General features: G+C 37.1%; 2 protein-coding genes across 2 annotated transcripts in view; one reads left to right on the top strand and one right to left on the bottom strand.

The window, feature by feature from the left end:
- Window positions 1–25,995, top strand: part of gpr155b (G protein-coupled receptor 155b) — a 698,693-nt gene that overhangs the window by 379,473 nt on the left and 293,225 nt on the right. The window lies entirely within an intron of this gene.
- Window positions 1,107–24,300, bottom strand: LOC101884757 (fidgetin). The gene is made up of 3 exons (XM_005165791.6): window positions 24,137–24,300; window positions 23,252–23,401; window positions 1,107–4,149 (listed from the first exon to the last, which is right to left on the bottom strand). The coding sequence occupies exons 2-3, from the start codon at window positions 23,280–23,282 to the stop codon at window positions 2,954–2,956; spliced, it is 1,227 nt and encodes a 408-aa protein (XP_005165848.1). The 5' UTR covers window positions 23,283–23,401; window positions 24,137–24,300; the 3' UTR covers window positions 1,107–2,953.

Genomic DNA, 25,995 nt, shown 5'->3' with positions numbered 1-25,995 from the left:
AAAGATGTAGTGAGGTCTGCCAAACCTATTTCCAGTGCTTGGGATAAAGTAAACGCAACACTATTTTTAAAACCGCACAAAACCCAGAGTGAAGACAAACATGCAAAATCGTGTGCTCTCCGTCTTGCTGAGCATTTTCACACTTAGCCCTTAAGGCAATGTTTTATTTTTGGTAGCCAAGCGGGCCGACTGTCTCAGGAAGTAGCCTGAATAGTCTGAATTCCATTTGTTGTTTTTTTATATCTGCAGCAATGTTTACTTTTCAAGACATTTTTTTTAGACATCAGCAGAAATTGGTGGAAAAGACAGAACAGCTCAACAAAACTCAACGACCTATCAACATTTTTGTTATTTACTAAACATCTGAAATTAAACCACAATTTTTTAAATCTGCATCTTGGAATTTTGCTTGCCACTAGGGGCACCAGTCAGCATTACAAAAATAAAGATTTTATTTTCCAAATCCTACATTCCCCTCCATCTGCCATTGGTCAGAGAAAAAGGATGTCCCGCTACCATATTTATAGAAATGGTAAAGCCAGTGTTTTAAGTTTTGGAAAGTCACCACACAAATGTAGGACAGTGTTCTCTGCATATCGACTTAGGAAGAAAGAATTACACAGAGCAGCTTTAACAACCTAAAAAAACGGTTTGCATAATGTTTCATACGCCAGACGAGATGCACAGTGTCACATTGTTTCAACTGGAACACATTGTTTTTAATAGTCTAAGACACAGATACAACTCAGGAGGATGTTTAAAGGGGTCATGTGATCTTTTGACAGTATGTAACATACAGTAATCTCTAGTGTTCTCTGAACGTGTCTGTGAAGTTTAAGCTTAAAATATTCTACAAATCATTTATTTTAGCCTGTAAAATTTACTGCTTTTTCGGTGTGAGTTCCATTAAAATTTGTGTGTATCATTACATGCAAATGACCTGCTGTTCCACTTTTAGAAGTGGCAAATTAGGAAGTCATGATTCCATGACTGTAATAATGTATGAAATTGATTTTTTTTCTAAAATATATTGTGCTGGAAAATCACCTTTTTTAATTTTTATTTATTTATTTAATTAAAAGAGCAGTTTATTTTTAATTCATTCATTTTCTTTTTAGCTTATTCGCTTTATTAATCTGGGGTTGCCACAGTGGAATGAACCACCAACTTATCCAGCATATGTTTTACACAGCGGATGCCCTTCCAGCTGCAACTCATCACTGGGAAACATCCATACACACTCATTCACACACATGCACTATGGATAATTTAGCTTACCCAATTTGCCTATACCTCATATCTTTGGACCTGTGGGAGAAACTCGGAGGAAACCAACACTAACACAGAGAGAGTATGCAAACTCCACACAGAAACACCAACAGATCCAGCCGGGGCTCGAACCAGCGACCTTCTTGCTGTGCTACCCACTTATTTCGGTTAGAATAAAAGCAGTTTTTAATTTTTTAACCACAATTTTAATGTCAAAATTTTTAGCCTCTTTAACCTGCCTAGTTAAATTTATTAACCTATTTAGGCCTTTAAATGTCACTTTAAGCTCTATAGAAGTGTTTTGAAAAATATTTAGCAAAATATAATGTACTGTCATCATGGCAAAGATTAAATAAATCAGTTATTAGAGATGAGTTATTAAAACTATTATGTTTAGAAATGTGTTAAAAATCTTCTCCATTAAACAGAAAATGGGGGAAAAATAAATGGGGGCTAATAATTCAGGGGCTTCAATAATTATGATTGCAAATGTGAGGGAGAATTGGATCAGGTTGTTTTAGGCTGGTATGAATCAGCCTTCTCTTAATAAATCAATTTGTGGGTCAATTTGAGCTTTGTAACTTTGCAGATCTTACAATTACAGTACACCAACAGCTGCATAACAAACTGAAGAAAATCACAATATGACCCCTTTAAAATCTTCCCACACCACTCACAAAGCGCTCCATTTAATGACATTATCTTTGTCCCAATTCAGTGTTGACATACATAGCATGATTGGTGATTAGATTATCTGCTTTGGACATCTGTCTTGAAATGTTTGTGACAAATCTAGCAACAACACCAGGCTTCCCGACTTGTTTGCATCTACTTTCTCTTAACTCGACAAAAATGTCTAGTAACAGATGGGTATCATCTATTAAAATGCAGTGAAAGTGCATACAAACTGATCAACAGACAAAAAAAAACAGTTTGCTTTGAACCACCAAATTGTCTTCCCCAATGGATGGTTTGTGAAACGACCTCTTCTTCTCTGTTACACGCACAGCCATACACCATTTATCTGACAGACTCTTTCCTGAGGTTTTATCTATCTCTCCCACCCTCACACTCACACACATGGATTCTTTAAACAACCAGGATGCGTCAGTTCTCCTGTTGAAAAGGGGGAATGGGATTTACAATTAAAGCTCACCACATGAATAACCAATACAAGGCCACAAACACACACACACACACACACAATGTACACCATGGCAATATGGTCAACCATAGCTACTGTCCAACCACCACATCTGTTTCCGCGACTTCTTGTCTCCATGGCAGCCACCACACATCCGTTAGTCATATAAATTCCCTTGATGTACTTTCCTATCTGTCGGAATGGAGGAGTGAACCCTTTCCCACTCAAGATATATGCGTCCGCCATTGAGGATATGCTGGTCTGTCTGTTCCATCAGGGGTCACTGTCTCGCATTGACCTGTTAGGCTTGGCTAGAAGGGGCATAAACATCATTGTCATCTTTGCAGAAGGGAGAAACTAAACTCCTCCTGTTGACCCGACAGACCAGAATTCCCCCGGTGCATCTATATTTGAGGCCCCAGCATTGAACCCTGACACTATGGCTTTGAGCAAGTTTCTCCTCTCTACCTCCGGTCCACCGGAGGGAGCACTCACACTTCATCAACTCAAGCACTGCTTGCTGAGGGCGAGCCCGGTCGCTCAGGGTGTGTTTGTGTCGAGGCAGAGATGTTGGTGAGGAGTGACGACAGGAGTCGAGGTAGATGGGAAGTGTTGTCCAGACGTGCCACTGCTTCTTCCGCTCATGGCTGCGGTGAGAGTCTCCAGGCTTCTTAAAGAGTCTCCGTGATTGGCTGGCTTGAAGGATGAAGATGTCACATCTGCTGATTGGCTGAACCCATTTTGCTTGTCCACCGTGTCATCTCCTGGAGGTCTGTAGAGAGGGCTGCCTTCAGACCTAGAGTCCGAATTGGAGTTCCCGCCAAAATCAAACTCCTCAAACACTCCGATCTCACCTTGAGATGATGGGTAATATGACTTGGAAAGGTTGGTAGCACTTGGGGCATCACTTTCAGAGACAGTACCACCCAGATTGGTGGTGGGATATGAGTATCCCACAGCTGGAAGAGGGTTAGGTGGAGTTACACCTGTGGGCAGGTATGCTGGAGGAGGACTGTAGCCTGCAGGAAGAACAGCTTGTGAGGGGTAACGGGGATTCGGATAGCTGTACGCAGACAGATTTGGTGAGCTGTTAGCACTGTAGGCTGAGACTAGGCTAGGATGGGAAGGTGTAGGGTGGAATAGGGGACCCCCGTAAGGCCCTACAGGCTGGAGGAAGGGAGCGCTATAGGGAGTGCTGCTGTATTCCTGATTGCCTGTCTGACTGTTACAAGTACTGCTTGAAAAACAAGGTTCCGGAAGACTCCCGTTGCCTAAAACCGGAGAGTTGCACGCGCTGACGGACACATCCGACACACTCAGCGGCGCTTTAGGAAGAAGTTCAGGTATGCAAGCTAAAGGAGGATAGACACCCTCCAGCCAAGGTTCAGCCTCCAGCTTTCGTCCATTAAGAAGGGGGGACCCGTTATTCACAACACCAGGTCCCCTTACGCTAACAGAGATGGCCGTGTCAGGATATCCCATAAGTCCACTCTCACAAGGTAGATCCAGAATAGCAGAATATCTCTCTGCATACCTCTTGAGCAGGTTAGAAGCGGTCAGAGCTGAAATGTCATCATTTGCCCATGAATGCTGGTACGCTGCGGCTGAGGTCGAACCGGTTAGCCTCGGATCCCGAAGCGCTTCGATCTTATGCCCTGGTGAACGAGTGGTGGAGGTGATGTCATAGTGTTGCTCCGCCCACTGGGACTGCTCAGGGCTCCACTGCATGGTCACGCCTACAAGCAAAAGAGTACACTTTGGGTCAGTTCAAACATATGGAAGTTTATAGAAAATTAGGAAGTGTAAATCACAATGACAGCTTCAGCTTCACAAACTTGCTGATCAATATGCATACATGCTGTAATATTTATGTAACAAAAAAGACTCTAATTATCCTTATTATTCTAACTTTTTTCAGGGCAATTTGAATTGAGTGTGCTGCAAAAACACAGCAGAGAGAAAATTTGAGCAATTTAGGTTAATTAGCATTATTAGAAAATTACAGCAGTTCCAGATAATGACCAATTTTGCATAATCATCTTGTCAAAAAAAAAACATTAGGATAAAAATAATTTCACAAAAGTGAATAATATTATAAAATATTGAAAGACAAAAGCAAGTACAGTCTCCTTTTTTAAAGCAGCCATTGGATCCGTTTTGCGATCTTCAGATTGACAGTGAAATTCAGCTACATGTGTACTGGTAGATCTGGATTCACCCCCACACACGCATCAAGAATAGCTATGATGATATCATTAAGGTCTGATACTGAGATACACCAGAAGGCTTCATCTCAAGTGAATAAAATAAAAGCTCTTTAATGTAATCAAGGAACCTCATATTACACCCTCTCCGTCTCTTTCTCAGTTTCATTGACTCACGCACGTCGTACGGGAACATAATATTTCAGCATACTGTAATAATGACTGATCAATAATGCAGCTCTCGGCATTAGCAACTGAACCCGACAACAGATGTTACCCCTAAAAATACTGTATCTGCTTCGCTCATAAAGCACGCGACTTAAGATTTTAGTTTATGAAACAAAGAGCTTCTCTTCTGCATTGAACTTTGGCATATGGCAGTAGAGAGAGAGAGAGATTGAGGGGAGAGAATGGATAAAGAAAAGAAAGAAAGAAAGAGACAGAAGTTGTCCCTAGCTATAAAATATTACACATAAAGCACTTCTAAGATGAAGTAACACTGAATTTCCTCTGACCTTGCTATAGTACAATAGATTAGCAAAGCCTTGTGCATCAGAAACAATCCGATGTTTTGTTGAAGCCAAATAAAATACAGAAACAGACACACAATCTTTATTACAGCAGATGGATATTGATTTTGGCCTGATGGAGCCGAATTTACATGTTCTATCCATCTCAATTAAAAACTGCCCAATTACATTCAATTCTATCAAGCAGCAAATCCTCCTGATCGATACATGCAACTTGAGGTCAGTCAGCGTGCTCTCATGGGAAAACACTGCAAACACACACACACAAACTGGCGCCGTTCCCCTGGAAAGACTTTAACTGACATAAATTAAGCTTTGAAAGTCACTCATCACACCCGTTACATGAGTAATCGCTTTAACTGTGCAGAACTAAAGTTGTCCTGTTTAGCAGACACTAAAACCAAAGCAACTTACAATACAGCGTACAAATCACACTAATGGCAATTAGCTGGACAGGTGGCTGAGAAATGATATGATAAAAGAAGAAGAGCATAATAAAATAAAATGACGGATGATCAAAAGCAATATCAATAACGCATCTGAAAAGATGTCTTTTAACAGCTTTCTAATTACTTGTTTTATTTTAACGGTTGAGGTTAGCACGTTATAATAGTCGTCGTTAATTCCGCATTTAATTCTCGGCTTTATGTTCACCTATAAAAGCAGATACACAAGAAAATGCTAAATCTGCAAAAGTAGTTGGCAGCAGGCCACATTAACTGAGGTATCATTCATGTCTGTGGCAGAAATGAAAATAAATGTTAATTAACTATTAATTTACTCACTCTCAGAACATGCAAGATGTATCAATAAACATTTTTCAGCTGAAACCATTGTTCTATGATTTAATGGAATCAGTATCAAATCAATACAGAGATGGCCAGCTTTTGACACAGCATTTGCCCCAAACTAAATAGACACTAAAGTCTTGAAGTTTGGAATTAGCAAGGACTTACAGCATACTGCACTTTTCTACATAATGGAAGTGTTAAGGATTTTTAAACTTTCAAGAATGAAAATTCACTGAGTGATCATGACTTTCATAGATACAGTTGAAACCAGATGTTTGCATACACCAAATAAAAAGACACATAACCATTTTTAAAAAAGTCAGATTTTAATGCGACTAAACTTTTTCTCTTTTAGGTAAGTTAGGATCATCAATTTTTTTTGTTATGGTTAATAGCAGAATAATGAGAGAGATATTTTGTGAGAAATTGTAATGACTTTTCTTGAAAGTTAAGTTTACATACAATAAGATTATTATGCCTCTGAAAAAGCTCAGATGATGGTGTCGAGGTTTTGGAAGTTTCTGATTGGCTAATTGACAACATTTGAGTTAATTGGAGGCACAACTGTAGGATAGTATTTAAGGAAAACCTCAAACACACTGCCTCCTTGTGTGACAACATGGGAAAATTAACAAGCCAGAATCAACAAAAAAGCCAGATTACAATTTGCTAAAGTACACTGAGAAAAAGAATAATTGTTGGTGACGTGTTCTGTGGTCTGATGGAACTAAGATTGAACTGTTTGGCCATAATGACCAGTGTTACATTTGGAGGACAATGGGGAAAGCTTACAAGCCTAGGAACACCATCCCAACTGTGAAGTATGGGGGCGGCAGCATCATGTTGTGGGGCTGTTTTGCTGCAGGAGGGACTGGTCCACTTCACAGCATAGATGGCATCATGAAGAAAGAACATTATGTAGAAATACTGAAGTAACATCTCAAGACATCAGCCAGGAATTAAAACTTGGCCACAAATGGGTCTTCCAAACAGACCATGACCCTAAGCATACTGCCGAATTAGTTAAAATGTGCTTTAAGGACAAAAGAGTGAATGTTTTGGAGTGGCCATCACAAAGCCCTGATATCAGTCCTATAGAAAATTTGTGGGCAGAGTTGAAAAAGCTTGCACAAGCGAGACAGTCAATAAATCTGACTCAATTACACCAATTCTGTCAGGAGGAATGGGCCAAAATTCCTTCAAACTATCGTGAGAAGCTTGTGGAAGGATACTCAAAACATTTGACTAAAGTTATACAGTTTAAAAGCGAAAAAAATACCCAGGAAATTTATGTAAGCTTTTGACTGTCTAGAAATTAATAAAAAATTCTTTAAAAATTCTCTCATTATTCTGGCAATTAGCAAAAGTAAATCATTTAGGTAATCATTTCGAACCTAAAATAGTAAATGTTTAGCATGATTTACCATCAGACATTTTTTCAAAAATGGTAATGTTTAGTGTGTATGTAAACTTCTGGTTTCAACTGTATTTACAGATAAAACACAAAATTAAAAACATTAGAAACGAAAGAAAAACATATTACAATACAATAAATACAGTATCTTCTTACGATATTTATCTTAGCTTATAAAGGAGCCAACATGACCAAAATAATTAGAAAATTATATAAAAGTCTACAAGATGATAAATTGGCTCAAAATCACCAAAAACAATACTTTTGAATGCAAAAGTTCATTCATTCATTTTCTTTTCATCTTATTCCCTTTATTAATCTTGGGTTGCCACAGCGGAATGAACCTCAAACTTATGCAGCATATGTTTTTATGCAGCGGATGCCCTTCCAGCTGCAAGCCAGAACTGGGAAACACCCATACACTCTCGCATTCATACACTACAGACAGTTTTGTTTACCCAATTCACTTATAGTGCATGTCTTTGGATTGTGGTAGAAACCAGAGCACCTGGGGGAAACACACGCGAACACAGGGAGAACTTGTAAACTCCATACAGAAATGCCAACTGGGCCAGCGGGCACTCGAACCTGTGACTTTCTTGCTGTGAGGTGACTGAGCCACCGAGCCGCCAATTATAATATATTGTAATTAAAAACATGTTCTAATTTAATATATAGTACAATCTCCATAAACCCACTCAGTTTTACTTTAAAAATGACCATTATTGATATGAATGAGCCTTCACATGCAAAAATAAATTTTAATTCCTAACCCAGAGAATGAACAATGCCAAGCAGCAGCAATTATGACTAGACTAGACTGTAAAACAAGCATAGAGGATGAATATGTCGTCTAAAATGAAGCCCCAATTACAAACCACATCAGTCAGACCTCTTGAGATAAGTGCAGAAATTCCCCAAACAGCGCATGAAGGGTTCTTCATAAGAATTACACACTAACTTCAACTGGCCTACAAGAGGAAGATAAAGTACTGTTCATTATGGAGAGAGGGATTTATTTCTCTGGCTGGATTTGCCTGTGTTACATGAGTCTGAAGGTAAAAGTGATGTGAAGATATTAGCTGTGGTTTGCTGGAATGATCTCTTAAATGTTCTTCTATCCTACAAAACTACCAGGACAATCCCATTAGCTGCTGATCTACTGTGTGTACTTTTGTTTGTGTAAAAGAGTGTGTGTTGCTGCTTCAGAGAATGACTTTCTGTTGTTCCAATATACCCACTGGCTACAAATCCTCCGGCCAATCTCACATACACACATAAATACACACAGACACACACATACATAAATAAACACACACACACACACAATTTAAAGGCAGATGTTTCATTAACTGGTTTCAGAAGCAGGCGTCTTTACTTCATCGACTGAAACTTTGTCAGTGGAGCTTCTATTTACACAATGCTTACTATGTGTGTATTTATGCATGTGCGCAAACGCATATAGACCCCTATTTAAAACCAGAAGCACATCGACTGACAGATACACTCACTTTTCCTAAGTGAAATCTCAGGTTTCGCTGTCAGCAAAATCAATACATCACGCAGTCTCAGTCACACACACACACACACACACTGCATCCATAAAATGCTTTTATTGAGTAATTAAACAACCATTACTGTCGCCGACAGCAAAACAGTAAAACGGATAAAGCTCTTCAAAGAAAGATATAGACAAAAATACTTACGCACAAACTTATCCAGACTACTGATCTCAGTAAGTGACGAGTATTTCAAATTAATTTGTATATTAATTACAAATATAAGAGAAAGACCCAATAGTCGTTTGCACAAACAATTCAGTCCAAACTGTTATTTTAATGACAAATGAAACCATATTACAGAATATTACAGCTATTTTAGATCAGATCAAGTCTTTAAAAATGATATCAAACAGTTACAGATGTTTATGGCAGATTATGTCAGAAAATGTCATTAAAATGATCTAATCTGAATCTCTAATATGTGTTCTTGTAGTCAAACAACCAGCACGCAGAGTTGTCAAAAGAAGTAAACAGCAAGCTTTGTCTTTGAGTCCGAGCTTCGTTTTTAACAGCAGGATAGATTTAACCTTACGAACACTGCAAAAAATGCTTCACAATTCCTTCATGCTGTCCCAACACAAATCAATAAAGTTAACTAAATTGTTTTTACAAATTTAAGTGGATTGAACATTAAACAATTACGTTGTCACAAAAAAAAACTCAAGGATTGTGTTGACTGAGCTCATTTTAAATAAGTAGTTTGAACAAGCAGCAAAAACATTTTTTTGAGTGATCTTCAAACACTCATGAAAAAGATTGTGCGTTCAGCTAAGTAATTTGGCATTTATGTCACGCTATTAATGTAAACAAAGCTCACAATGAACACTTTTGTAATTCCTTTAAATATTTCCTAAGTTTATTAATGATTGTTTTAGGTTTAAGTAGTATTAGTAAGGAATTGGATGCAAGCAGGGTATGGCTGTTTGTAATGCATACAGCGCCATCTACTGTTAAAAATAGCGATGGAGTTTGAAAATCTCTGAACCGTTGCAGTTTCGATTTCCCAAATGATTTTTCACAACAGCTCTAACAATAGCTGCAATAATATATTTCTAAAAAAAAAGTTCTAAATATATAAAGATTGTCCATTACTATAACAATAACCACACAATGGAAAAATATTGTTGGAACTACTTTCACAATTTATGATTTTCAACTAACAAACAATAAAAACACAAACAGCCAATTACAAATCATCCTACTTTAGGGATCTTGAGCATTTAAAGCTGCAGGCTACAAAAGTGCAGAACACGTTGTGAATTTTATTTATAAAGTAATTTCGAGGATCACGTGCTTATGATTGCTTGCGGTTGGTCCCGCATTATTCAATTCATGGTTCACCAATCAGACAATTCCTAAGTCACCATAAATACCCTAAGTTCCATATGACAGCCATCTTCGTTTTGAAGAATCCCCCCTTCCACATCTACACCTCCTCCTTTCCTAGATGGGTGGCAAGGTGGCCCCTTAGCACTGTTGCCTCACAGCAAGAACGTCACTGGTTCTAATCCTTACCAAGCCAGCCGATGTTTCTGTGCAAAGTTTAAACGTTCCCGTGCTCACGTGGGTTTTCCTCAGGTTCCCCGGTTTGCTCCCACCATCCAAAAACATGCAACTTAAGTTAATTGACTAATCCAAATCCTCACCATAGACATGCTCCTAGTAAGTAGTTATATTTTAAAAACAATCACTATCTGTTCAGTAGCTACTACAGCAGGGCAGTTCTCGAGATCTACCTGAGCTCAAACTCCCCTCTCGCCTTGCAAATGGGAGGGAGCCCCGGGCTCGAGGATCTTATGAGCTCAGGGCTCTCTCCCAGGACAGCATGCCAAACAAGCTTTAAAATCAATCATCAGCTAAGTGTGAACTATATAACAATAATAAAATAATAACAATGAACTGCGATTAATCCTTGTGTGCTGTTGGGGATGTTTTCATCCACTCTGGGGTGATTTTGGCCTTAATATGGCCCCAATGTTCTCTGTGTTTCAGCAAATGGAATGATTTTTGTTGACACCTTATATTTTGGGAAAATGCTTTTAAAATGTTCACAAATTTAACAATACATTTTTCTGGGCGAAAAGAGAAGTCAATTTGAACAGTACACAAGGGTTAATTATGTACTGGTGTAGATATTTTTATCGGTGTAGATTTTGCTGTTGGGTCAGATATAATTAAAATATTTTACCATATACAGTTGAAGCCAGAATTATTAGCCCCCCTGAATTATTAGACCCCTTGATTATTTTTTCCTCCAATTTCTGTTTAAAGGCGAGAAGATTTTTTTCAATACATTTCTAAACATAATAGTTTGTTCCGTAGACTATCGAAAAATAATTAGCTTAAAGGGGCTAATAATTTTGACCTTAAAATGAGTTTTAAAAAATTCATAACTGCTTTGATTCTAGCTGAAAATAAAACAAATAAGACTTTCTCCAGAAGAAAAAATATTATCAGGCATACTGTGAAAATTTCCCTGCTCTGTTAAACATAATTTGGGAAATATTAAAAAAAATGTAAAAAAAATTCAAAGGGGGGCTAATAATTCTGACTTCAACTGTAGTTCAATTGTTCTAGTCCTAGAATATTATTGTATGTTATACTTCTATGGTGCTATAAAGGTGCTTATTTTTGGCTTTTGAAAGTCCCTGGTCACCATTTATTTTCACTGGATGGAAAAGAGCAGCCTGACTGCCTGATGGAGGAAAGAAAGTCATAATTTTTTGGATGAGCAATGACACAAGCCACAGTACTGTACAGATCGAAATCATATTATCCATCTAAAAATAAAGCAGAGAATACATTTGGTACAAAACCTCACTCTTTCTACCAGACACAAAGGCCACACTTTTCTGTCTGTGTGTGAGTGTGTGTATTTGTGTGTTAGCTGGCGTGAACAGTTCTCCTGTTGTGCCAGGCTGTTTGACCATTGTAAGAGTGGCAGGGTGGAAGCCCTCTAATTCTTCTTTAATGTGAATGAGCCATTCAATCTCAACGTCCTCTCTTCAAAAAGCCTGACTTTCAGCCCTGGCCTGCTGAGCGCTGCAATAGAGAGAAAGAGAAAGAGAGAGAGCCGCAGACAAGTATAAGAAAACGGAGCCTCAGTGGCGAAAGGTCTACGAAAGTTTAAGCTCAGAGTCTGAAACAAAATTGTTGTTTTGTAGAGTCACTGGAAAATGATGCAGAAAGGTTAAGAGACCACCGAATTCGAATTTAAAGTTGAACCCAAACACCGAATACAGCGCCAAGTGCATGAAGTTTACATTACTGAAGTCCATTTTTGGGGGGGGTTTGGGGAGCTACACACAGGGCTGGGCGATATTGCAAAAAAAATATCACGATATGTTTCATATAATTCGATATCAATAATTATTGAATATTAAAAAAAATCTATTTAGGAATAATTGGATTATTTTTATTCGTCCACTTTATTTTAATTTACCAACATTACTCGACCAACAGTTTTAAGAGTCAAATACAAAAATGTTTAAACTAAATATCTCATATCTTTATAATAAAATAGACATAGCTGTTAAAGAGACTCTTTAAAATTTAAAAATAAAATGTTACAAACTGTGTGCAGTGGTGAAGTGTAAACGCTGAACAATTAAAGCAAACTTTAAGCTGTTAATAATAGTAATAATAATACAGTAAACCTCAAACTCTGTCAACAACACTATGATAATCAAATCTGAGCTTTCAAGTAAAGGCACCAACCATCATTATTCAAATACATACTGAATATTACAAATTGTGAAGTTGAATGACTATATTACCCCCTATGCTAAAAGCTCTTTCAGACTAGGGCTGCTCGATTTTGGGAAAAATCATATTCACGATTATTTTGGTCATAATTGTAATCACGGTTATTTAAAACGATTACTGTTGAAGTCAAAATTATTAGCGCTCCTGGGAATTTGTTTTTTTTTTAAATAAATATTTCCCAAATGATGTTTAACAGAGCAAGGAATTTTAACAGTATTTCCTATAATATTTTTTCTTCTAGGCTTATTTGTTTTATTTTAGCTAGAATAAAAGCAGGTTTAAATATTTTGAAACCCATTTTAAGGTCAATATTATTTGCCCCCTTAAGCAATATATTTTTGATTGTCTGCAGAAGAAACTACTGTTATACAATGAACTGCTTATTTACCCTTATTACGCCTTTGAATTGCACTTTAATGTGAATGCTTGTATTTAGAAAAATATCTAGAAAAATATTATGTACTGTCTTCATAGCAAAGATAAAAGAAATCAGTAATCAGAAATGAGTTATCAAAACTATTATGTTCAGAAATAAGTTTAAAAAAAATCTTCTTTCCATTAAACAGAAATTGGGCAGGAAAAGGGTTGCTAATATTCAGGAGGGCTAATAATTCTGACTTCAATGTTTACATACAGTTATTTTCCTCCCTGCAAAGGAAAGAGAAATAAATACAACAGAATAAAAATATGAAACAAACTGTGCTTTTAGCATCTTCACAGTAAGAATAAAACTTTAGCTACAAAAATCCTTCAGTCAAGAGCAGAGGGATTTTCTTGTTTTGTTTGATTAATGATAAAAAACAACATCGCGCGCTGTCTCTTTAATGGTTTCTCTTTCACGTGTCTTTTGATCCTCAACTTGTTTGTTTATTACACAAATGAGGGTTAATATGAATAATCACTAAACACTGCGTTTTGACACCTATTTGACCATTAAAGTGCTCACATTAAGATGACTTTAGATGTCTGCGCCTCGTCCATTTCGCGAGGTGCGCGATATGGCACTAGGCACAAGTATAATTCCAGCTTTAGTGTGCGAATGAGAACAAATGCTGAACGGCCGCATGCTTCTGGCTGTGTGCGCGTGCCGCACAAACATAAGCATGTGGTCTTTCGCGCTTTTAGGAGCAACAGATGTAAAGAGGGTGGTATATGATGCAATAATCGTTTCTCTCGATCAATGCTTTTTCATAATCGTTTGAAGCCAAAATCGAAATCGGATTTTCGATTAATTGCACAGCCCTAAGGGTTTTAGTGGCTTGGATGCACAAGAAAAGAAACCAGAAAGCCACTCTAGCGACATCCTTTTTTTTTACCATCTCCTCACTGCTGCTACCAACTGAAGTCATTTTTGCATGTGTTGTTATTCTGACCTGAACTGACAAGTGCGTGGATTAGGCATGGGACGATAACCGTTTTCAAGGCATACCAAGGTTTGAAAAAGTCAAGATTTTAAAACCGTCAAAATTTTCTGCAATACCGTTCCTAAAGTATGTGTATGTGTATTTTGCAATAAGAAAATGCAACACTTCAGCTTTAATTCAAACTAATCAGACTGAATCAAACATTTCAGACATACATTTTTAGCAGGAAAAACGCCTGATAAATGCAAGTCTGCGACAGACGAGGCGACTCTATTCTTTCGCTTCCACCCCCTCCTCTTTTTCTGCAGATAGATTATTTAAAACCTCCATAAAAGACATAGCTGAGACTTAAATCACTTTCATATCTCTCTAAACGAGAGACGAACGCCTCGCATGTCAATGACCAATTCAATTCCACACGCCATTTTCCTCTGCTAATTAACACAGTAGCGTGTTCATTTAGAGACACAATGCGGAGCAGTGGGCCGGGGCAGGCTGGGCGGCCGCACGCCGTCTGCTGCTGACATCGGCCTTTAATAGGGCTTTAGCATATTAAACAGCTCAATCATCCTTCATATGCGCACACACACACGCACACACCCTGACTACAGGGATGCACTGGTCTTCTCTGTAAGATATGAGAGAAATAGGAAAGTATGGGAGAGCAACTGTGTGAGAAAGTTCACATTTGTCACTTTCCTCTTGTCGCTACTTTAAGTGTCTTTAAATGTGTGAAGGCAGGGATGTTGTGAATGAAAAAAATTGTGGTGATGGGGAGATAATTTAATCATGAACACTGTCAACACTAAACTTTTAACACAATCTGATTGTCGAAACCAAAGAGGGATAAATGAGAAAAGCAGACTATTAGGAGATCTTGCATATGTGACTCTGTACCACAAAACCAAAATATACGCTTTTCATTGATGAATGGTTTGTTATGATTGGATAAGATTTTGCCAAGATACTACTATGAACATCTGTGATCTTCAACAAAATAAAAAATAAAGTCTTTAAAGTTTATGTTCTTAGGTGGCACGGTGGTTCAGTGGTTAGCATACCTGCCAACACTTGTCTCTGAAAATCCGGGAGACTTGGGGGTTGGGGATTACACTAATACATTATAGTTTTAAAACGCACACATTCTGATACGGTTATGCCTTCCCTCTACACTACGCCGGAGTTTTCGAGCCCTGAAGACTGAGCTTTTTGAAAATGCTGAAGAGGCCGTTTTCATTTTAAAATGCTGCTGCTTTATGTCGGTGTGGATGTGGGAAAACAAAGACAACTGAAAAATAAGACGTGGCTGCAGACATTCACCTGTCTAATTGGGGCTTTTTCCTCAATAGTAAGTAGCCCACGCACAGTTGGGTCTTGCATTCTCTCCTTGTAAATTCAGACTTCGCAAGTTTGATATGAAAAACAAACTCCCAAGGACACGTCGGGTAAATCTTCAAAGGAAACAGTGTAGGCTACTTTATAACCTCATTCACATCACCCTGGTTATATTGTTTCCCTTTCTTTTTTTTCTTTTCCTTTTTTATTAAAGATTTATTTTTGGCCTTTATTGGATAGGACAGTATTGAGACAAGGCGACGCAGTGTCGCAGTGGGTAGCACGTTCGCCTCACAGCAAGAAGGTCGCTGGGTCGCTGGTTCGAGCCTCGGCTCAGTTGGCATTTCTGTGTGGAGTTTGCATGTTCTCCCTGCGTCCGCGTGGGTTTCCTCCGGGTGCTCCGGTTTCCCATGCGGTACAGGTGAATTGGGTTGGCTAAATTGTCCATAGTGTATGAGTGTGTGTGTGGTGTGTGTGTGTGAGAATGTTTCCCAGAGATGGGTTGTGGCTGGAAGGGCATCCGCTGCGTAAAAACTTGCTGGATAAGTTGGCGGTTCATTCCGCTGTGGCGACCCCAGATTAATAAGGGGACTATGCCGACAAGAAAATGAATGAATGAATGAATGAGTATTGAGACTGGAAGCAAAGTTGGAGATAGAGATGGGTGTAGGAATATGTCCTTAAGCCGGGATTTGAACTCGGGATGCCCTGACTTGCTACTGCACCATGTGTCGGTGCTCTAACCACAAGGCTAATGATATAAGAACTGTCAATTTTCATTTTGATATTAGCAACTAAACAGACACCAAAAATGTTGGGGCATCATGTAGCGCAATATTTATATGTCCATCATTTTCACTGTACATTTTCACAGTACATTTTCACCTATAACATTACTGCCTCCTTTTATTTTCAATGAAAATGCAAAACATACTCTCTCTTTTGCTACATATCAGTTTTAATAATCTATAATAGCCATTATAAAAGTGTAACGTACAATTAATGGAAATAAATGCAATCAGTCAAATGTGCAAAATCAGTGTACGTGCTTACATAAATCAATATATTACCTTATCTTTATCTTTGCACTCGGCCAAAACATGTTACCTGAGAACAGTAGATTCAAAAGACCAAAGTCTGGGAATATGTTGTTAGATATAGACAACAAGATGAATTGAATGTCAAGTTTAACAAATATGGTGAGATTAGATCCAGCGGTAGATCCTTAACGAACAGTCCGACGTGCACAGCTCTCATCGCTGCAGTGCATGCCAGAGTGTGTGTGTTCGGTCACGTGATGTGCGTTTTCAGCAGTGTAGTGTAGACAGAGAGTTATTCAGAAACGCTGAATGAAACGCAAGTGTGGACACGGATTGTTTTTATTCTAAAACGCCATTTTAAAACTAAAACGTATTAGTCTAAACAGGGCCTGAATAACACTGTTGAGAACCGGGTTAGTATCTGTATTGTGGTGTTTGTAACTGTAGTATGGACTGGGTTTCGGCAGGCTGATGCAATCGGATATATCTAAATTCATATATATCATATACCAAAGTTGGAATCTGGGGGTGTTACCTAAAAATCTGAGGACCAGGGGGGTGGATGGGGCAGGGGGTTAAATTACAGGAGTTTGGATGAATTAAATTGGCTGTAGTGTATGAGTGTGTGTGAATGTGAGAGTGTATTGGTGTTTCGTATAAACATACGCTGGAATAGTTGGTGGTTCACTCCGCTGTAGCGACCCCTGATAAATTAGGGACTAAGCCAAAAGAAAATGAATGAATGAAGGTTTTTGCACTTATTGTGTTTATGTTCCAAATTATGTTCTAAGCAATGCTTATTAGTGTTACTACTTAAAAATGTATATTTCGATATATTTACAGCTGTAAATTTACAATATATCTTCTATGAAACAAGATCTTTAATACTAATAATTGAATTATTTTTGACATAAAAGTAAAAAAAAAACATAAATTTTGACCCATGCAATGTATTTTTGCTTATTGCTAATAATATCCCCGTGCTACATTGTTTTAGTGGTTCAGGGCCACATATGTTCAATTTATTGCTGGTGTATCCTTTGTAAAGCCAATCACACTTGGTTAAAAAAAATGACCACATTTAATAACTTCCAAATGTTGATTTTAAAGAATTAAGCTACTTTCCAAGCCACATAAAATTAAGGTACCTCTATGTTTTTGCAAATATGTACTCATCTCAATCCGATAAGTCACCAGAGCTCAACACTTACAATGAGCAGACATACAGAATCAGTTGTGCTAGGGCACAGGTGTCAAACTCAGTTCCAAAAGGGCCGCAGCTCTACACAGTTTAGTTCCAACCCTAATTAAACACACCTGATCAAACTAATTGAGTCCTTTAGGCTTGTTTGAAATCTACAGGTAAGTGTGTTGGAGCAGGGTTGGAGCAAAACTGTGCAGGGCTTCAGCCCTCCAGGAATTGAGTTTGACACCCCTGTGCTAGGGAGTGGATTGAATGCATCTATATACTGTATAAAGGAGCTTTTTACGTTTTCAGCAGTTGTACCGATCTTCTATGAATTGATAAATTAAATAAACAACAGACCTTTAAAGCCTATTTTTGTAATGACAGCTCTACACTCACTGGCCGCTTTATTAGGTACACCTTACTAGTAATGGGTTGGACCCTCTTTTGTCTTCAGAACTGCCTTAATTCTTTGTGGCATAGATTCAACAAGGTACTGGAAATATATATATATATATATATATATATATATATATATATTTTTTTTTTTTTTTTTTTTTTAGAGATTTTGGTCAATATTGACATGATGGCATCACGCAGTTGCAAATCCATGATGCGAATCTTCCATTCCACCACATCCTAAAGGTGCTCTATTGGATTGGATCTGGTGACTGTGGAGGCCATTTGAGTACAGTGAACTCATTTTCATGCTCAATAAATCAGTCTGAGATAATTTGCACTTTATGACATGGCACGTTATCTTGCTGGATGTAGCCATCAGAAGATGGGTCCACTGTGGTCAAAAAGGGATGGACATAGTCAACAACAATACTTAGATAGGCTGTGGCATTGACATGATGCTCAATTGGTACTAATGGGCCCGAAGTGTGCCAAGATAATATCCCCCACACCATTACACCACCAGCAGCCTGAACCGTTGATACAAGGCAGGATGGATCCATCCTTTCATGTTTTTGACACCAAATTCTGACCCTACCATCGAATCATCAAAGAAGAAATCGAGACTCATCAATCCAGGCAACGTTTTTTCAATCATCTATTGCCCAATTTTGGTGAGCCTGTGCAAATTGTAGCCTCAGTTTCCTGTTTTTAGCTGACAGGAGTGGCACCCGGTGTGGTTTTTTGCTGCTGTAGCCCATCCGCCTCAAGGTTGAACGTGTTGTGCATTCAGAGATGCTCTTCTGCATACCTCGGTTGTAATGAGAGGTTATTTGAGAAGCTGTTGCCTTTCTATCAGCTCAAACCTGTCTGACCTCTGGCATCTTCTTCATTCTGATGCTCACTTTGAACTACAGCAGATTGTCTTGACCATGTCTAAACGCCTAAATGCAATAAATTATTGCCATGTGATTGGCTGATTAAACATTTTTGCTAATGAGTAGTTAGACAGGTGTACCTATTAAAGTGGCCGGTGAGTGTATAATGTAATATAATAATGTACTGCCTTTATAGGCCTATATTTATATATGTTTTTCAATTGACTGACATCACTAATAAACTGGACAACAATCCACTTGTAACAGGAATGTTATTAATAGTTTTCTATTAATGAACATGTAATTAGTTTTAAAATATCACAATTAACCAAAAATGGGGTAATTTTAAGTGAATTCACATCTTATTTCTTCATGTTTGTTTCTGTAGAATATAATTTATTCAACCTCCTTAGTATCACTTACCATCCAATTAGTCTTTTGCGTTTTCTATTTAAATAACAAAAGCTCTAAATTACACATCACTATACAAGAAGTGTAAAGAAAACAACAGAAAAAAAATCTGTAAGTGTATATCAGCAAAGGACTTCGAGTTGACGCCCTCGTCTAAACTAACACTCAATTAATCACTGAGTGGCAACAAAACAAGCGTATGCTTTTTTTGTTTTTGTTTCTTTTTTGTGTCTGAAACGACAGAATTCACAAGCTACCATGTAACACGAATAACCCTTCGCATCTTCCATTAAATAGATGAAGCTCAGAAAAGCCTCTGCTTATCGTTCATCAAGGCCTCTGACATTCACACTTTTTTCTATAGTGAGCACATTTCATAGATAAGTTTATTTATGCTTTCCAAGGCCACAGATACACCTTGAACATTCTTTTCGAAGGATTAAAAGGGATCAAATGAAATAAACAAAAAAGAAAAGCAGCGTTAATTTATTTTAAGCATATAACTTAATCTATTCGGCTAATTTATTCGCATCACAGGATATTGTGATATGTCTGATGATTTGATCATCACAAAATAAGTGATCAGACAGTGAAATTGTTAGCTATAAGCAAGGAAAGACTGTATCTGGTGACTTTTTTCACTATTTCTCTGCAGAACTTTGCAAAAGAAATATCTGCAGATTTATATTCAGAATTGTTTTAAGAGTATGGGCAAAAATACTTTAATTTTTATTTATGGTTTAGAATGCAAATCTTATAAGAACCAATTGTTTGGTAATATAATTTACTACACTTTAAAAATGCAGGCTTCCACAGTTCATGTCCCAACACAAATCGATTAAGTTAACTCAACACTTTTAACAAATTTAAAACATTGGTTGAACATAAAAAATAAGAATTGTATTGTTTCAGCTCATTTATAACATGTAAAAAAAATGTAAAATGTGAAAAAAAAATGTTTTTGCGCATAATTGTTGGTTTCTCGTCTACTAAAGAAGAGAAAATCTTAATTTACAAACTTTATTTTACATAAACAAATAAATAATACATAAATAAACTAAACATTGGAATATTTATTCAATAAAATACCAGAAACTAGTATAAATTATTAAATATTTAATGTACACACATTCACATACACTGTAAAAAAATGCACAATACACAATCAATTTGTGTTGGAACGACATGAATTTTTATTATTATTATTATTATTTTACTTTTTATTTAAGATTTTTCAATATATATTTTTTCAGAACAACCCTTTCCCCAACAACTTGGCCCCTTACAGATGAGGGGATACATACAAAATAATGAAATTATAATAAGTAAATAAAAATCAATTAAATAAAATAAAATAAAAGGCATTGCCATCATAATTACTTTACAGGCAATACATTTGTACATCAAGTTACATTGTGTTGCATTGTAGTTACCTTAAATTACAGTGATGATAGGTTAACCTCTGAAATATACATATCTACATATACATATTTTTCATTATATAGACTTGTTTAAGTCTCTGAATGCACTGAGCCACCTTTGGAGAACTTTCTTCCATCCAATGTACTGTTATCATTTTTTTTTTTTTTTTTTGCAACCAGTAATAATATCCTTTGGACAAATCTTGTTTCTTCATTAAACAGTTCTTTGGACAGTGCTCCCAGTAAGCACATAACTGGATCAAGGGGTATTTCTATATGGCTGATTCCAGCGTTATGGACGTGACATTTGCAGTAAAAATACAAAACATAAATGTACAGAGAAAGTATACGTTAACATTATATTGGAACATCTGTTTATATTTTCCAAAACAACTAGTATGGGATCAAAACATTTCAATCTGTGAACATATTTTCTACTTTAAATGAGGAAAATAAACATGCGTTATCCATGTGACAAAAAAGTCTGCGAGTTTACAGTATACAACATATTTTGTAGAAATTCTGTGAATTAAACTGCACAACCCAAAATAAATAATGCTCATCGAAAGGATAAGAGTTGGCTTTTTATAGAACAAAAATTATTGATTTTATTTTATTTTGACATTTTTGCATTTTTGAGGGAAAAGCATTGTTATGGATGTGACACTTTTTCGTTATTGATGTGAAGGATGTGAAATTGCCATTTGTGTGACTTTGGTAAATCAAAAATAATAGTTTGAAAACATTGACAGAGATATTTTTAAGTATTTTTAAAGCACTTTAAAACACTTCCCTATGCAAAAAAAATAAAAAATGTAGAGATGGTTTAGCTATTTCGGTGAAAACATTTTTCTTTTCATGGCAAGGTTGACATATGCATGGAATTACTCATATATAATATCTATTTCTGGAACAACATGAATTAAGTTTACTTCTTAGTTTTTACACTGCAAAAAAATGCTTTTCTTACTTAGATTTTTCTGTCTTGTTACTAGTCCAAATATCTTAAAGTTCTTAAATCAAGAAGCATTTTCTAGACAAGTAAAACATATTGTCTTGATTTAAGAAATAATATGCCAAAATGAAGTGAGTTTTTCCTTAAATCAAGCAAAATAATCTGCTAATGGGGTAAGCAAAATAACCTTATCACAAATTGAAAAACAAGATTATTTTGCTTACCCCATTGGCAGATTATTTTGCTTGATTTAAGGAAAAACTCACTTCATTTTGGCATATTATTTCTTAAAACAAGACCATATGTTTTGCTTGTCTAGAAAATGCTTCCTGATTTAAGAATTTGTAGATATTTGGACTAAAAACAATACAAAAAATCTAAGTAAGAAAAGCATTTTTTTTTGCAGTGTACAATTTGAAGTGGACTGAACATAAAATAATTAAGTTGTTCCCAAAAATCTCAAGAATTGTGTTGTTTCAGCTCATTTTATTAAGCAGTTTGAACAAACAGCAAAATGTCATAATTGAATCATGCAGGGTCTTTGCACACAGATTCCTTGTTTAGGCCTAGCCATTAGCAGGGCATGTTCAATAAAATCTAAATATTGTGGATTACATCAAATGTCATCGCATTTCTGTTTCGACATGTTTCATCTGGACACACACACAGCTAAACCTCCACACACAAGCAGCAAGACAATAAAACAGACACCCAGAAGTCACTTTGTGATTGATGTGGGCTCACTAGAAAGCATAATAAGAAACATGTGCACATAGTAGTTTAACTGTCCGTTTCTAATTCACAAATGCCCATCACAGTTGTGATTTATTGTGTGCAGTGTGTGTGATTGACTCGGTGACACCACATTCAGACAGATAAACAACACCTCATTCAGACAAGTCGACAGAAATCTGCTCCACCTGACTGAGAGACAGACAGACAGACAAAGAGAGACGAGGACTATTGGAAAAATGGAGTGTTGTCATTTCGCAATACATCAGAGTCCAAATTATGCACATCTAACTAACCGCGCCACTGTGCGCTCACGGCTGATTTCCCGCCAGAATCCCATCACGGCGCGAGCATTTATTACGCGCTCGTGCAGCAGCGGCTCTGCCCGCGCGCCCGACTGGAGATACAGCGCTACATGATTGCGGTCTGTAACCTCCAATCTCAACTCTCCTTCCCCTGACGCGAGCCAGGAAAATGCTATCATAGCACTGAAAATCAATCTGCGTCCCGCACGACCAGTATGAATGAAATATCCGGACGAGAAACAGATTGGAAAAACGTTTGAGCGGGAAAATAAGGGCTATAAATAAAAATAAGGACAAGAGGGGAGACGCGGGATGTTCTAGTACTAAATAAGTAGTTTTATTTAAAAGAGCTGTCTGCTCTCAATCCTGCATGGGTCATTATTATTACACACCTCTCATGGTTTGAACTTTCCTGTCAGCTTTATAATCAAAGCGAGAGCCAATAATTAAAACACAAATGCATCCATCCGCATGATTAGGGGTGACAATTACATTAAACATTCATGCAATTCACGCATTTTCTGATCAAATAGAAATATGACCTACCATATACACCGCTGATCATGTTGCTTGACATCAGCAAGGTGAGACAGAAAGGGGTGGAAGGATCACTTCAATGTTTTCCACAGCGAGAACGACTTTTCCAGTAAGTTGAAGGACACACACCGCATACAAACAGTGTTTTGGGCGGACAAACTGCAGAGAAGGAAAGAAAAAGACATTAATATGATACAGAAGCAAAATGCTTATCAATTGTCATCCTTTAGTCTGCATGTGTAACTTCTCAAGCCTTGCTTGTTAAACATTATATAACGTTGTTATTTTAAAAACATTTTATAATAGTTAAATGTATATAAATTAGCATTTATGCAAACACTGTTTTCAAAGTGCATTTAGAAAAGTCATTTAGCTTAAATGTAAATTAATCCTTATTTATATTTTAAACTAGATTTTGCCTAATTAATATGTTAAAAATAGCTGTTTTTAATTACTTAATAAATAAGCACCCTACAGTAATTATTCAAATATCAGTAACATTATGCATTTATTTAATATATAAATATTTAAACAGTCTTACAATAGAAACATCTTAGCATATAAGTGATATGTAGCCTATAACCTGAAGTCAGAGCTGATGTTTATTTGTGCTGATAAGAGCATGCCTCTCTGTCACACAACACACACGTCCGGATCAACGCTGCCTTATTGCAGAACTCCACTCCAATAATAAAACTTCTCGCCTAGTGCTCAAACTACGATCATTTTTATTCAATTCGAGGCACACTGAACACAAACGCTGTTTTATTTTGTTGTTCAGGCCTGTGTCCGAGTGTCCGAGCGCGCTGTCCGTGCGGTGGCATGGCCCCTCTCTCTCTCTCTCTCCGCGATAAAACGGACAGCTGGTGGACACAAACAAAGTGAAAGATTTACCTGTTCGGCACCGGAGAAAAGCGACAGCGTCCAGCCGTGCTGCTGGGAGCGGAGGACGGGGGTTTACTCCGAGTCGGTGATGTTCTGGAAGGCTTCCAAGTCCGGGCTGGAGAGACTGACCACCATAGATATACTGACCACATCTACTGCCATGTTGGAATTCCAGAACCTCACGCCAGCTGCCGAAAAGAAAGCGGAGAAGCTTCATCTCCTACTGCGCATGCGCTCTCCCCCTCTCTCTCTCTTCATCTCTCTCGCTCAAGCACACGGAGGAGGGCGTTTTAAACACTATCAAAGCCAGTTGACTTAATCCTAATTTCACATAAATATAGTTTTAGCATCTATTTGTTGGAAGTAGATATTCGTCGATGTCTTAGTGTGACAAGAAACCCTGCAGGACGTATAGGGTCATTGAAAACAACTGTGAGGAAATATGTTGATCACAATGTGAAGGGTCACGAAATGGTCAGGTAAATGTGATTGTACTCTTAACATTGAACTCTATTACTTCGAAGCAGTCGAATTAGATAAACATTGACTGGAATTTGTATAAATAATAATGTCCAGTGCCCTGTTTGGAGTTCTACCCTTTGACCATTTTATTTTTTTTACTTAATAGCTTTTTTGTCATTATTAGCGAGGCGGTTTATTTTGTTGCAGTGGAAGTTTCCCTTGACCCCCATTGGATTAGAGACACCTTATTTTTGTTAAATTAGAAAAATAAAATATACTCTTCGAGGTTTAGTGATTAAATTTTCCTAAGATTTGGTTGCCATTCTTAGAGCATGGCAAGCAGTTACTGTTGAATGGTTGCCCATCTTGCACTTTCAGTCTGCACCTCCCAATCGTGGCAATCAATCATGGCCTTCCAATCATCCTTATCCACTGAATTAACTCTATCACTCTCCACTCCTCCAATAGCTGGTGTGTGGTGAGCGCACTGGCGCCGTTGTCCTGTGGCAGCCGTCGCGTCATCCAAGTGGATGCTGCACACTGGTGATGGTGTGTAGAGACCACCCCCAACCCCCATTACCTTCAAGACAAGTACTAGTGCTGGACTAGCATACAACTCTTTCTTGACATAAAACCACAAGTTTAAAGAACGTGAAAGAAGAGTCTAATAGATTTTCCCTTTTCTCTCTCTTTTGATTGTTTCATTTCTTTTTTCTTTTATTATCATTATTTTTTTTGACTTAATACACCATGCTGCCAACCTCAACTTCAGTACTGACCTGTTTATATGCTCAATTTGTAAAATGAATGCACATCATATATTGTTTATGCACATCATATGCTGTGTTGCAGATGCAGAATATGTGTGGTTTATTTTAATTTTTTTAATCAATTTTTTACTGTTATAAATATATATATATATATATCTTTTTGTATTGTTATTTTCTCTTTTACTTTTGTTTATTAACCGTCACAAAAATCTAATAAATTAATCTTTAAAAAAATGTTCAGTGCATCAATATTTTTTAAGATATGTGTTATTATCATGATATTGACATGGTTTAACATGTATAATAACAAAAAACACTTTACATTATTGTGTATTAGTTTATGTTCAAAAAAGACAAATGATTCAAATAGATTAAATTGCAAAAGAATTATAAAGTAGGCTACAATAGATGACACTTTATAATAAGGTCTCATTAGTTAAGGCATTAACTAACTTCAACAGTGAGAAATGTTAACACATACAAGTTTGGATTTTAATAATGCATTATTAAAAGGGCTAAAATAACATTAACTATGATTAATAAATGCTGTACAAGTAGTGTTCATCCTTAATTTATGTAAAAAAATGCATCAACTAATGGAACCTTATTGTAAAGTGTGACCCAGAAGCTATATGA

The sequence above is a fragment of the Danio rerio genome, chromosome 6 (genome assembly GCF_049306965.1).
Source record: "Danio rerio strain Tuebingen ecotype United States chromosome 6, GRCz12tu, whole genome shotgun sequence".
NCBI classification, from domain to species: Eukaryota; Metazoa; Chordata; class Actinopteri; order Cypriniformes; family Danionidae; genus Danio; species Danio rerio.
The sequence above is the reverse complement of the archived record's forward strand: the minus strand, read 5'-3'. Positions and strand labels throughout refer to the sequence as shown.

What these genes read in the sequence shown, in the direction of transcription:
- LOC101884757 (XM_005165791.6), bottom strand. Translation starts at nt 23,282, where the DNA reads ATGTCAAGCAACATGATCAGCGGTGTATATG. An exon ending in CATGATCAGCGGTGTATATG is followed by an intron (nt 4,150 to 23,251) that starts GTAGGTCATATT and finishes TTTTGCTTGTAG; the next exon opens with GCGTGACCATGCAGTGGAGC.